The sequence below is a fragment of the Barbus barbus genome (assembly GCF_936440315.1).
Source record: "Barbus barbus genome assembly, chromosome: 27".
NCBI lineage: Eukaryota > Metazoa > Chordata > Actinopteri > Cypriniformes > Cyprinidae > Barbus > Barbus barbus.
Genome location: NC_136755.1, coordinates 12799534 through 12812701, shown reverse-complemented (window position 1 = coordinate 12812701; position 13168 = coordinate 12799534). Strand labels below are relative to the sequence as shown.

Sequence of the window (13168 nt, the reverse complement as noted above, 5' to 3'; positions counted from 1 at the left end):
CTAATATAATGCACATTTAGGGGAAGTGAATACAAGATGATAGCTTGGGACATCTGTGTCCTTAGTCTCATTGTGCTTCAGTTTACAACATGGCTCTGAGATAACATGACCTGGAGTTGATAGATGTGTTCTGCCCCATGCAAGTCTGTCCAATCCCCTCTGTGTTGTCACCCCAGCCCAGGGTCCCTAAACCAGACAAAATGCCAACCAGCGCCCTTCTCCTAATGCGCAGTACATAGCTTCTGACAGCTGTGAGCGTAAGAGGGCAACAAACACCAAAGCTGTCCTGAAATTACATTACATTGTCAGTTTTCACCTAGGCATAGTCTTTTATTGGCCATCAGTTCTTTTTTTAACACCTTTACACCAAGTTGTACCTTTAACTCATTCAGATATTTTCCACCACTGAGAGTCTTTTTTTTTTTTTAATGCAGGTCAAATTAGTGAATATACGCAATGATGACATCACAGATGGGAACCCAAAGCTGACACTGGGACTGATCTGGACCATCATCCTTCACTTCCAGGTAAATTCACCTTAGTCACAGCTGTGTCCTATTTGAATATGCCAGAGTTAGAGGTGACTGCTTAATTCTAATAGCGGCTGTTTACCAGCCTCTCATGTCCACAGTTGTCAATTTGAGCAACAGGGATTTGACCGTGGCAAGAATATGAGACCTCAAGAGGGAATGGTGCACAAGGAGAATGTGATGGATAGAGTGCAATCCTAAAATCAGACTCTGAATATGCTCAGGGAATGGTTTATATGTTGCTTCAATAGAAAAGACCTGGCAGTCTGCCTGTTTTGCAGAATGACAGACTTTCTAGATAGGCACTGCCAGCCTGCATGCTGATAAAGAAACAAAAATCTGCGGAAATGGGCCCTGCAGAGCATATTTGTGAAATGGCCTTCAATTTTCTATACTTATGGGTCAAGCTAGAGAAGTAAGGTCTGTTGGATGCACTGCTGGATGGTAGAATTGAAATGTCCCATTTATCCCAAGGCAGTTTAAATAGGCTGTATGGTGGTTTATCCAAAGCAATAAAAATATATTTTCGCCCTTGCTCCAGAATGGAATATTAGCACAGATTATTCCAACCATATTAATAATGTACTACAATAAACACATGACCAGTTAAGCTAATTTTTGATTGAAATTTTTGTAGAAGGCTTATAATCTGATTAAATAATGACTCAAGAAAGATATATTCAAATTACTGTTTCTGTTCATTCTTTGAAAATGCATTGTATGCAGTACTATATGCTCTGATTGTAGTCTTCATGTTTTAGCAAATATACAGTAGTATATCAGTTTGTGAACATTGTATGCATACACAAAAATGCATACTACGTGCGGTATACAGTTGTGAAGTTATTTCATTCAAAACATAACCTTAGTCACCCATCAGCAATGAGAAAAGGCCACAATTTTAATTTAATAAATACTAGCAAAAGTTATAAAACTGTTATGATGCATTTTTAACAAACTCTCTGCTGCTACCTGAATAGAGTTCTATTAAATGCTCTTAAAAATACCTAGTTATCATTTTACTGCATACTAGCTTCACTTCCCAGGATTGTCCAGCAGAGGACACTGTTATTATCAACAGAGCAGTTGCATCACAAGGTGACACATGCAGCTGGTTGCCAAGGTGATTGTGTTTAGTATGACCCCAAAGCCTTTTTCAATCAGCATGATTCAGCAGAAAAGAGTGGAGGAAGCATAGGCCTCATGAAATAGCAAATCAATTCAAACTTAAAAAAAAATATTAAAATCAAGAAATATTGCTTTAGAAATGTAACCACTTTCCCCCACAGTGCTTGAATCTGATATTTTTACGTCCAATATATTTTAACAATAACTAGAGAGCAGAGATTTGAAACAAACTATCAATTATCTAGACAAATTGCAGTAATTGGTTCAGAACAGAGCAGGCCACTGGCACACAAATAAGTACTTGTAAACTACTTTTTGCATCTCTGGGACAAAAATAAAACATTTGAACAGGCGAAAAAACAAGGAATGGGACTTTTGAAACTTGCATGCTTAATTGCAATACTTAACATTGATTTAATTATGAAACAATGGAAATGAGACAGCAGTACACAAAGCAGAGCATGCCATTGATAATATTACAGTATGGAGAATTTGCTTTGGTTGAACATTTCAACATTAGCTTTATTTTCTGTCAACCAAAAATATATGGGAAGGAGAAATAATAGGTGTGATGGTAGACCAGTATAGAAATGCATAATGTTATTGTTGTCATGAACAAGTTGCAGCCAAAATTACTATAGCCCAATATAATATAGCATGACTCGTTTAGTGAAACATCATCCAATTTAATAATTTCAGCAGAGGCACATTAGGAGCCGTTAGGAGGAGTTGCTGTTTGTCAATAAAAGCATTTGAAAACCACTCCTCTTAAGTGCCATTTTGATGCATACTTTACTTTCACTTCAGACAGCCATGAGAGACTAGCTATCCAACCTCCCCCACACTCAATCTGGGACACTTCCCTCTGTTTTGAAACCACAGCTGTAATTTATGCTAACAGCAGCTTTTAGGAATTGTTTTGTATATCCTCATATTGACCTCGTATATTTTTGTATAAGTTTAGGATCCTGTGGGGAAAATACCAATCAAGCTTCAGTGTGTCAGCCTAGGCTGAATTTGCACCAGCTGTCTCTGTCCCAAAAACAACTGATCTGATTGGCTATTATATTAGTCACATAAAAGGTGTGGTTGTCTGGCCAGCTGGGTTGTTTGGCAAAGAGTGCAGTGTGCGTAAATCTTATATTCTCTATCTGCAGGATAAAGCTGATAGGGGCTGGTCTCTGTCTGTATGTGCTGTACATGTGGACGAATTGACAATAAAGCTGACTTGGACTTGGACTGTCTGTCAATAAACAGTTACAGTACAGGAGACTCTGGGTGCATGACAGTTAGGTTGGTTAAAAAAAGCTGGCTGATTATCATGGTATCACGGGTTCTGATTGATTTTATTGCTTGTTAATTCATTACATTTACATTTATATTTATGCATTTAGCAGACGCTTTTATCCAAAGTGACTTACATTACATTCAAGTTACAGTTTTTACGTCTCATCAGCTCTTGCTTTCCCTGGGAATCGAACCCATGACCTTGGCGCTGCTAGCGCCATGCTCTGCTATTTGAGCTACAGGAAAGCCTTCATTACCTTCCTTTGCAATCCTGCTCGTGTATGCTGCTTCTGATCACATGGCTAAATATCATCACAGTGCTGTATTTTGTGTAGGAGTGTCTAGAAGAGGGATGTCTTCATGTCTAAACCCTCTTAAGGTGTGGTCACATTTACTGCCATTTTCCAAATTTCCGCTGCTGAAGTTCAGTCATTTCAACAGGAATCCACACGATCGAGTGAAAGATTTCCCCATGTGAATTAAGCATTGGGTTCAATTGCTCATGAAAATGTGAAGTATTGACCCAACAGCCTGCAAAATCTGATCAGAATTTAACTGTGAATGCATCTTAACAGCTGGCAAGATGTTTCATCTGCATCTCCTTAACTCTTTGATCATGTTCTTTAGACCAGTTACTGATAAATCCATTCACCCTGCCTTGTCTCTTGTTAATTTTTGTTAAGATGTCTTACGGTTGGTGTGTTAATATGTATAAATATATAGGTAAGAGAGGAGAGGCAATAATATCAGCTGTGAAGTGACATGTATGTTAAGGAGCAACAGTTAAAATGTCAGGTTCATTCTTTTCTTGCAGTCTCAGGCTGCCTAACAATTTGATTGGTGTGTATGTGCGCGTGTGTGTTGAGCTCTGAGCTCACCAGGCATCAGAGCAGGGAGGGAGGGATGAGTACGTGGATAGGAGGAGAGAAAGAGAGAGGAGGAGGGAGAGAGGGAGGAGGAGGAGGAAGCTAAAGCAGCAGCAGCAGCGTATTCTGAGAGGCTGCAGCAGACTAGAGATGAAGCTCTTTTTTCCACTGGTGCCTACCAGTGAGAGCAGAGGAGCTACCCAGCAACTGAGAAGAGGACACATGCAACCTGCTGTTACTGGAGCCCCTGGCTTCCTCTCTCCCCTGCAGGCCTCTTGAAGCACACATATGCAGCGACACATATGCTTTCAATCTCAGAATCGGGATCGCTGAACCCTGCAGGCACACACATGTAAGTCGCACATTTTAATTTGTACCCAGGTTGTGCAAAGGAGACCACCGTATCAATCGGATCAATTTCGCCATGCTTGACTGATGGAGCTACGCAATACTGGGGCAACCACTCTTCTCCGAGGCCAGCAGTGCAGCTCCAGGTTGGGGGAGGATTCCTCTAGATTTCCCTCTTTTCCTCTTCCAGCCATGGTTCAACTGCCCAGCCCAGCCCTATCCTGGCGGTGTTCTAATTAGATTCCACAGCCAGAGAAGCTGACAGTATCAGGGAGCGGCACCTTGTCAGTTATCACTCTTTTTTTCTCATCGGCTCACCCCAATCTAGGGACGTACAATGCTTAGTGGCGGAACAAGGAAGACAGGATGGCTTGAAATCGTATCTACTTGATATATGAGACTGGACTATGTGCTAAACCCCATCTATAACCAGCCATGTCAGCAGGGGGAAAGTGTTTGTTGGATTTTGCTGGCTGAAGGTGAGGTCTTCACTCGTGGTAGTCACGTCCTCTTTATTGACTTGAATGTGCTGGTGTCAGTGCATGGGATGCCAATTCCCGTGACAGCAGTGGCGAGACGCTTAGTACCTAGCCCCTCCCCTTCTTTCTCTTCAATGTCTGGAGACTTGTTTTAATGGAGTTTGCATGCCTGGGACGTGAAACGCTCATAGCTACAGGTGTGAAGACCGAACATCATCTGACATGGGCTGGTTATGCTTGGGTGATGAAGGGAACAAAAGATGTTACGCTCTGATGGGTTGTGACTAAATTGTAGATGAGCTGTCTGACTCTGCTCTTTTGTCCATTAGTAGCTGATCTGGGACCTGTTACACAGCTTTACTGTAAGCGTCCCACAGGACTTTTATGATTGCTTGCCAATGCATTACCTACCCTGTGTGATGTTAGCACTACGGAGTGCAATGAACAATAATGTGTACTAAAGATATTCAGAGAAGCAGGTGTTTCTAGGCATCTTATTGTACACAAATACATGTTCAGACATGGTTTTCTCCAGTTTTTAGTTGCATGCAAGCGGACGATTAATGCATCCTAATGATGCATCCTGATGCAGAGTTATTGAGCATGTGCATGTGTGCTCACATGAGTATGTCTGCAGTGCAGTTTTATCGTCGTTCTCACCTTGAGGAATATCTACAGTGGCTTTTATAATAGTGTGTCTTCGAGTACCATGACAAATCGCCTGCTATTTAACACATAGCTTGTGAAATGGGCTAAAAGACACCAGTTTTTCTTCAGTCAGTGCTGCATCATCTCTGCATCATGAGGGAGTGAAAAAACAGCAAATGCCTTGCTGTAGGATTTTAATATTTTATAAAGGACAGTAACCTATATTCAGCATCATGACCTAGAGGCTTAGGACCTTAAGTGATATTTGGTTTAGGTTAACTGCAACATTGCCTGAACGACAGAAAGAGAAGACCAAGCAACAGGAGATATGACTGCTGTCCACACCTAAAGTTGAGACACGATGTCCTTGGAGAACCTCACCCTGTACCAAGTCCTTTTGTCATGGTTAATAGTTTTTGTCATGGTTTTCACTCCAGATGAGTCGTTAACTTAACATTTTAATTTAGCTTACCAGCCTCAGGTTGACCGTTTCGCTCCCATTGTGGACATCACTTTATTTCCTTTTGGTGCATATTTATTTGCTCTGACTCTATGAGAAATGGGTAGCTCCCTTGGTTGTGTGAAACAACCCAGGGATGCTGGACCAGGTGGTGCTGCACCACTATCACCCAAAAGAAAACTTCGCTTCAGGCGAAAACGAAAGGCCAAACAGAAGTTAAAAGGTGCCGAAGGGGAGGACAAAAGAAGCCGTTTCCTTGAAGAGAAGGAAAGTGGAAGCGTTGAAGTTACGGAGGAGTCTATGACAAGAGCCCCTGATTCAGCCAAATTGGTATCTGGACAAATAACTACAGAAACTGAAACGCCCACCAATGTTGTCCTTGTTCCTGGTATGGCCCCAATATTTGGAAGCACAGGGACATTGCGGGGCAGCAAGATGGCCATTCTTTCCCCAGATCCCAGTCCAGCCTGGCTGGGGGCACTTCGCCAGTTTGAGGTAGAAGGACTCAGCGAAGAGTCTCATCCTGAATTGGAGCAAGGCAACACAACTCCTGGAGGAGGAAGATTCTGTAAGGTTCGAGAGCGAGTTCAAGGGGTATTAGAGAGACCTTGTCTTTTAAGCTCCAAACGTGGTGACCTGGAAATAGAGAAGGAAGGAGGAGATGTACATGGGCAGAGTGAACTGATGTTCAGTGAGCCCTCTGAAACCGAGAAGAAGGGAGTTGTTCACATTCGTGAGTTTGGAGGGCAACTTTGTGTGGTCCGAACTGTGTATCCAAGGGAATATGGGTCGCCCGTCTGGCGTGACAAAGAACTTGAGGTCCATTCTGAACCTCCAGCTGCATCTCCTGTTACTGGAAGTATTACGGAAATACAAGTGTCCGCAACTCAAGGGCGACCACCCGGGAAGAACGACCCTGCCAAACCATCAACAGCTGCAGCTCTGGGAAAAAAAGGGAAAGAGTTCCTATTGGACAACTCTGCTCAAGTAGCTGAAGGCGTTGGCCCCCCACCACAAGACCTTCAGTCTTCAGGTTATGATAGCGATGTGCCGCTCACCTCGCCCGAGACAGGAGGTGCTGTTCAGACTGACTGGGGGAGCTCCTCTGATGTGCTTGATAGTCCCCTCTCCCCCCAAGAAATACCGGCTCAGCCTTCCACCCAGGTCAGATTCTTTTCTCTCTGTCTTCCTAAAGCTCTTTCATATGGCTTTTGTAGCATAAAAGAGTAGAGATTAAAGCTGACAAGACTTAGTTGTGGATTGGGATATAGGTGTCTTCATTCTATTTCTTCACTACTATCTCTCATGTGGCTTTTTTTCTCTCGGCCAATCAGCTGTGCATAGAAAACAGCAAATCCTTCCTGAACCTCTCCCAGGAGCCTAATCAGTACTGCCCAGACCATCTCTCACTGTCTGCCTCCTTCCCTTCCCTCCATTCCTCATTATTTCCTTTCCCTCACACCACCCACTCTCTTTCCTGTCATTCCTGATGCTCTAGGTTCTGTATTTGAGTGAAACTGCCTGGCAGTGCCAAAAACATGATCACAAATGATGTTCACAGACCTGTTCATCTTTTTTTCTCTCTGCACCAGTGTGATTGCTGCATATTTGTGTCTGTTGCCTGACCTCCCTTGCCTAGTGCTCCACCTGCACACTTAAGAGTTACGGCTGGTGGAGAGGGATTTCATGGCCTTGTTATAGACATTCCAGCAGTGTGCTAGCTGCACTTGGTTTATTAAATTCTCAATATTGAGCATAGTCAAACCATGACTCTGCATGCTGTTGTCTACCTAGCTATTTTCCTGTCAGTGTACAAGAAATGCACCATAAATGTGGAAACCGAAACCAGCATGCACACCTAGAAATGCACATCAAAAAGTCAGTGGTGTGTTTAAATGCAGTCTCAATGATCTCTCACCATAGAGCAAACTGTCTTCTGTAGAGATCAGTACAGTATGTGTTGGTTGCAGTCATGATGGCATGCAATTTCCCTACATATAAAATAAGATTGCGCATTAATCAGGCCTGCAAACTTTGTTTGGGAAAATGTTTGCTATCTGCATTTTTGCTTTCCTTTCTTTCTACTTTCTATAACATTGCATTTTTTTGCATGGTAATATTCATGGCAATGTTAATGTTTCATCTTGCACGTAGCAAGTACCGAGACCTACTACTGCCAATACATCCACAGACATGCTGCTGTGAGCATGTAGGAAATAATGTGTAATTGTGTTGATCTTGTAGATTTGTTGATTTAGTTTTTTATTGGTTGGTTTTGCATTTTGTTTTATTTTTTGTCTTTATGCTATGTTATATTACATATGATGTGCTATTCTATGTTATTTTATATTTTTTGTTTTGTTTGATTTCTCATATATCACTTATTGTTTCATTATCAAATGCCCTTTTACATTGCTGATTGTAGAACTTCCTTCACTATGCCCACACTACTTTAAATTCTTACAGTGGACATTGGTGTGTGTTCATCTGCCAGTAACGTGCTAAGCGTTAACTGTGACATAATTAGACTATTTGAGGGTTGTAGCTCATCACAAAGCACAACTGTCCTTATTCTATTATAAGCTCACATACTCAGTCATCTGCACTCTAATGGAAATACCAGTGTGTCACAGTATGACCTGTCCGCTGTTTTTATGACATACTCAGCATGTCGTCAAACCCAGATTTATCTCTGCTGTCATGGACATTTCATCTCGAGACTGATTTGACTCAAGCGTTCTTGTCTGGAAAACATGTTTGATGGTGATACCAAAAGAAGAGGCAATCTTTGGGTGCATTTTCATGGCTCAGAGCCTGGTTGGTTGGACTAGCATTAGAAATCTGTCTGACCTCACCTTCTAATCATCTTTAGAGTAAGAGGCTCAGGCTAGGACAGTTACTGTTCTGTTTCTGTATGTCACCAAATTTGCTCAAGCTAATCTTGGCCTGCATTGACTTTGTGAAGATTGATTTACTCTTATGTCTGTCTATACTCTCAGAACTGTCTGCATTCATGCCATGGTTTAAAGTGTTCTTTGCTAGCTAGGCAAGAAAAGAAGCAGGCAGGGATGTGAAGAGCAGCATATGAGAGGAATGACAAAGAAATACAGATTAGAGCCTGGCACAGACAGATACTCCCTTTGTCAAGAGGAAGAGCGAGTGAAAGTAGAGGAAAAAGATAAGTGAAATGGTTCATGGCCTAGCTGTGGCCTACAGTGGCTACCCCTAAAAATATACATTTGCAAACTAGCAATGCTCAAACATTTTTAGTGGAAGTATAACATCAGTTCCCCTTTACATATAAACCATGAAGTTCAGGTACAATATACAGTAAGCTCTTTCTATTTACCAGATTTCTGAGATCTATGTGAGCGGTGAGTCAGGTGACCTCACAGCGAAAGAGAAGCTGCTAATATGGAGTCAACAGGCCACAGAGGGCTACCCCGGTCTCCGTTGTACCAATTTCTCCTCCAGCTGGAGCAATGGACGCTTGTTCAACGCTCTTCTGCACAGATACAGGTTCACACACAAACACACATTAAAGCATAATGAATGCTCAGTTTAAAAGGATAGACGACATTAGGGCATGTAACACTTATGATCTCATGGCATTGTGATTTTTAGGCCGGACCTGATTGACATGGAAGTGGTTGCGCAACAGAGTAACCGTGAGAACCTGGAACAGGCCTTTGAGATTGCAGAATCGTTAGGTGTAACGCGACTTCTAGATGCTGAAGGTAACATTGATGTCTTATCTGTCTTTAGTTTTCATCCATTCTACATATAGGAATTATTAGGTGCTAAACACCATTTGTCTTAGATCATCATTCGCTCAGACTTTTTATTCTCTCTCTACATTAGATGTTGATGTGCTGTCACCAGATGAGAAATCTGTCATCACGTACGTCTCCTCCATCTACGATGCTTTCCCCAAGATCCCAGAGGGTGGAGAAGGCATTGCAGCTCATGTATGCTCACTTCACAGTGCACTCACTCTCTTCAAGCCGTACCTTCTTTCTCTAATGTACTTAATGTAATTTGTCTTTCATTCTCGCTCCTTGTTTTCTCTCATACGGTTTCCGTTGTTCAGGAGGTTGACCAGCGATGGACAGAGTACCAGTCTGGCTTCTCTTCTCTGCTGCAGTGGACCAGGCAACACACGGCCCTCATGGCCAACAGGAGCTTCCCCTACAATCCTGTGGAACTCAAGGTAAGAAACGTGAGGGAAGGAGAAGCTGATAGAAGAGATCTGGATTTCATGAAGAAGGGATGGGTTTAAATTTGGGTCAACGATAAATTAATGTTTATCTTTGGCAAAAACACATTATTCAGATTAAAGATGCCATTTATAATGTTACAAGAGATTGTTCTTTCTGTTAATCAAAGAATTCTGAAAAAATTTGTAGCATGGTTTCTGCATAAGCAGTGCAAATGTTTTCTGCATTGTTAATAATGAAAATGTTAGGCACTAAACAAGCCTATTAGAAATGTTAAGCACTAAATCAGCATATTAGAATGATTTCTGAAGGATCATGCCACTCTGAAGACTGGAGTGAATTCAGCTTTACCATCACTGGTATAAATTACATTTGAAAATATATAAAAATAGAAAACAGTTAGTTTGACTGTTTTTACTATATTTTTGATCAAATAAATACAGCTTTGGTGAACATAAGAGACTTCTTTACATTAAAAATCGTTGACTGCAAACTTTTGCATGGTAGTGTATGTAGCAAGTTAGCTTTCAAGACAGCATCTCAACCATCATGAAACCTTAGTGACTGATTTGGAACATTCTACATATACAGCAATCTATATGCCACAAATAGGGACTCACAATTGTGATTTCAATAGAGTTTGATGTTAGCATGTTGCTAAGCTTACAGAACAATATTCTCATAAACAAAATACACAGCACAAACAAATATTGGGTAAAATAATCCAATACTTCTCAGTATTGAATAAAATGTTTATTTAAAATACATCATTATTTATTTCCATGCATTCTATGATTGCTTTTTTTGTGAAGGATACTGCCTTATAATTTGGCTAAAAAGAGGTCTCTTGCAAGGCAGCATATTCACTCAAACAGCCATTGTGTCTGGAACAAACCTGCGATGCCTTAAATTGCTAATTACAATTTGATGTGTCCTTTACTTGGCTGTTTACCAAAAGTGTTGTCTTCCCCAGGCACTTTACAATGAATATGTCCACTTCAAAGAAACCGAGATCCCTGCGAAGGAGAGAGAGAAGAGCCACATTGAGCACCTTTACAAGCTTCTGGAGGTGAGATAGACTGTTACGAAGATAAAAAGAGAATGACAGAGAGAGATTGAGGCTGACCTTGATTCTGCAGCTAAATGCAGGCGACACTGTTCACAAGAGGCACAGTGGAGCTGCACATTAACAGATTCAGGCTAATGTAGAGCGCAGCGCTGCCATGTGGGAGAGGTGGAAGACTGACAGTATAAAGAGAACACACATGCACACAATCAAAAACACTAGGAAAGCTTTTCATGTTAAAATGATTGATGTTTGTGGATGTTGTTTAGGTGTGGATAGAGTTCGGCCGTATTAAGCTGCCTCAAGGGCTACACCCTAATGATCTGGAGGAGGAATGGGGAAAACTGATCCTGGAGATGTTAGAGAGAGAGAAAGCACTGAGGCCTGCTGTGGAGAGGTTAGTGAGTCCACATCTAGAAGAGATGATTGCTGCATTTAGAGTTGTAGCTGTTTGAAAGGTTTTTTTGATGTGTCATTTGTACGTAACTTTGTTCTTAGGTTGGAGCTACTCCTACAGAAGGCCAATAAGATCCAGAACATGGCACTAGATTGTGAGGAGAAACTCACTTTGGCGAAGAACACTTTGCAGGCTGTAAGTATGGGAGTAGAGTTTGATGTTAACTGCTAGGCTAGATAGCACACAAATACTGAGTAGATTTCTGTGTTTCAGTATTGAATTAAACCGAAGTAGATTAGTATTACCATGAAGGATACAGGCAATGCTGCCTTAAAATTAATCCCTAAGGTTTGGGTAACACTTTAGCATAGGGACCAATTCTCACTATTAACTAGTTACTTATTAGCGTACCTATTATTAACATATTGGCTGTTTATTAGTGCTTATAAAGCACATATTCTACAACCCATATCCTACCCAATACTTAAAAACAACCTTACTAACTATTAATAAGCAGCAAATTAGGAGTTTTTTTGAGGCAAAAGTTGTAGTTAATAGTTTGTTAAAGGTGAGAATTGAACCTTAAAATAAAGTGTGACCTTGCTTGGATAGTTATCATTGAGAAATGTTTTGTGCTTCATTGTCTTCTGTCTTTCCTCAGGACATGTCTCAGCTAGAGAATGGGCAACCGGTACGGTGTGAGAATGAATTGGGGATGTATCTGCAGGACTGTGAGGCTTTAGTTAGACAGCTTCATCTTGACCTGCAGGTCCTCAGAGATGAGAAGTACTATCAAGTGGAGCAGCTGGTTTTCAGGTAAGAGGGAGAAAATGGAAAAAAATGTGTGCCACAGAGTGGAATTAGAGGCAAGAATAGCTATGATTTCATTCTTGCTGACAGTTAGTTAAAATTGATTATTCACAATTATTTGTATGACAGTTAATTGTCAGCCAAAAGATTTTTGTTCATATTGTTGCCATTCTTTTTGAGAATGTACATTACCATTCAAAATTTTGGGGTCTGTAAGATTTTTTTATTCAGTCAGACCAAATTTATTCAGACACCTACAACATTTCTCACATTATCACAGTTTATTCGCTATAGTTTAGAAAATGGTAATAAAATATGGCAAGAACTCTGAGTTAAAGTGTGTCAGAAAAAAATTTATCTTGATAATGTCAGATAACCTTCATAGAAAGTATGTAATGAATTGGGTTGAATAGCTGTCAGCTGTTAAATTTAAGTACACAATTAGATAATACCAATTTAGGTCAACCAATTAGCAAGCAATGCTTAATTTTACTCAGTCTGAGGTAGTGTTGTTACGGTACCAAAATTTCAGTATTCGGTATTCGGTACCAGTGAAAATCCACGGTTCTCTGTACCAATTTTGGTACCAAAGCAAAACACAAAAACATGCTAATTAAAAAACACACAATTTTTAATAAATTCAAACAAAAATCAATGCCATTCTTTATATTTATTTAAAATTGTGTTTCAAGTTTTTCTGCAAGTAATAAAGTAAGAAAAACAGTAAACAAGTTTCACCCAAATTTAATTTGTCTTTTAATTAATGAAATTTAAACACATTATTTTTTTGGTAAATAAAGGGAATTTACTATTAAAATGAAAATATGGAAGAAATATTGTGTGACTTTCTTTAAAAAATAAAGATTTATAAATTTTTTCAACAGTAGTAATAGTATCACATACATTCTACTAAATAATAGTAATATATTTCT

The 13168-nt window shown here is 40.4% G+C and overlaps 1 protein-coding gene across 13 annotated transcripts in view; it reads left to right on the top strand.

Moving 5' to 3' along the window:
- Positions 1–13168, top strand: part of LOC306847412 (microtubule-actin cross-linking factor 1-like) — a 164661-nt gene that overhangs the window by 64200 nt on the left and 87293 nt on the right. For 9 of the 13 annotated variants that reach the window (XM_079381356.1, XM_079381354.1, XM_079381355.1 and 6 more), the window contains exons 1-9: positions 4318–6910; positions 9099–9265; positions 9371–9483; positions 9608–9714; positions 9837–9956; positions 10937–11032; positions 11299–11426; positions 11528–11621; positions 12088–12242. In XM_079381356.1, coding sequence (XP_079237482.1) covers positions 5846–6910; positions 9099–9265; positions 9371–9483; positions 9608–9714; positions 9837–9956; positions 10937–11032; positions 11299–11426; positions 11528–11621; positions 12088–12242 — 2045 coding nt within the window. In that variant the 5' untranslated portion in view covers positions 4318–5845. Of the gene's footprint in view, positions 1–434; positions 528–4317; positions 6911–9098; positions 9266–9370; positions 9484–9607; positions 9715–9836; positions 9957–10936; positions 11033–11298; positions 11427–11527; positions 11622–12087; positions 12243–13168 lie in introns of those variants that run through there. The other 4 variants (XM_079381347.1, XM_079381345.1, XM_079381348.1 and 1 more) reach the window with 1 other exon arrangement.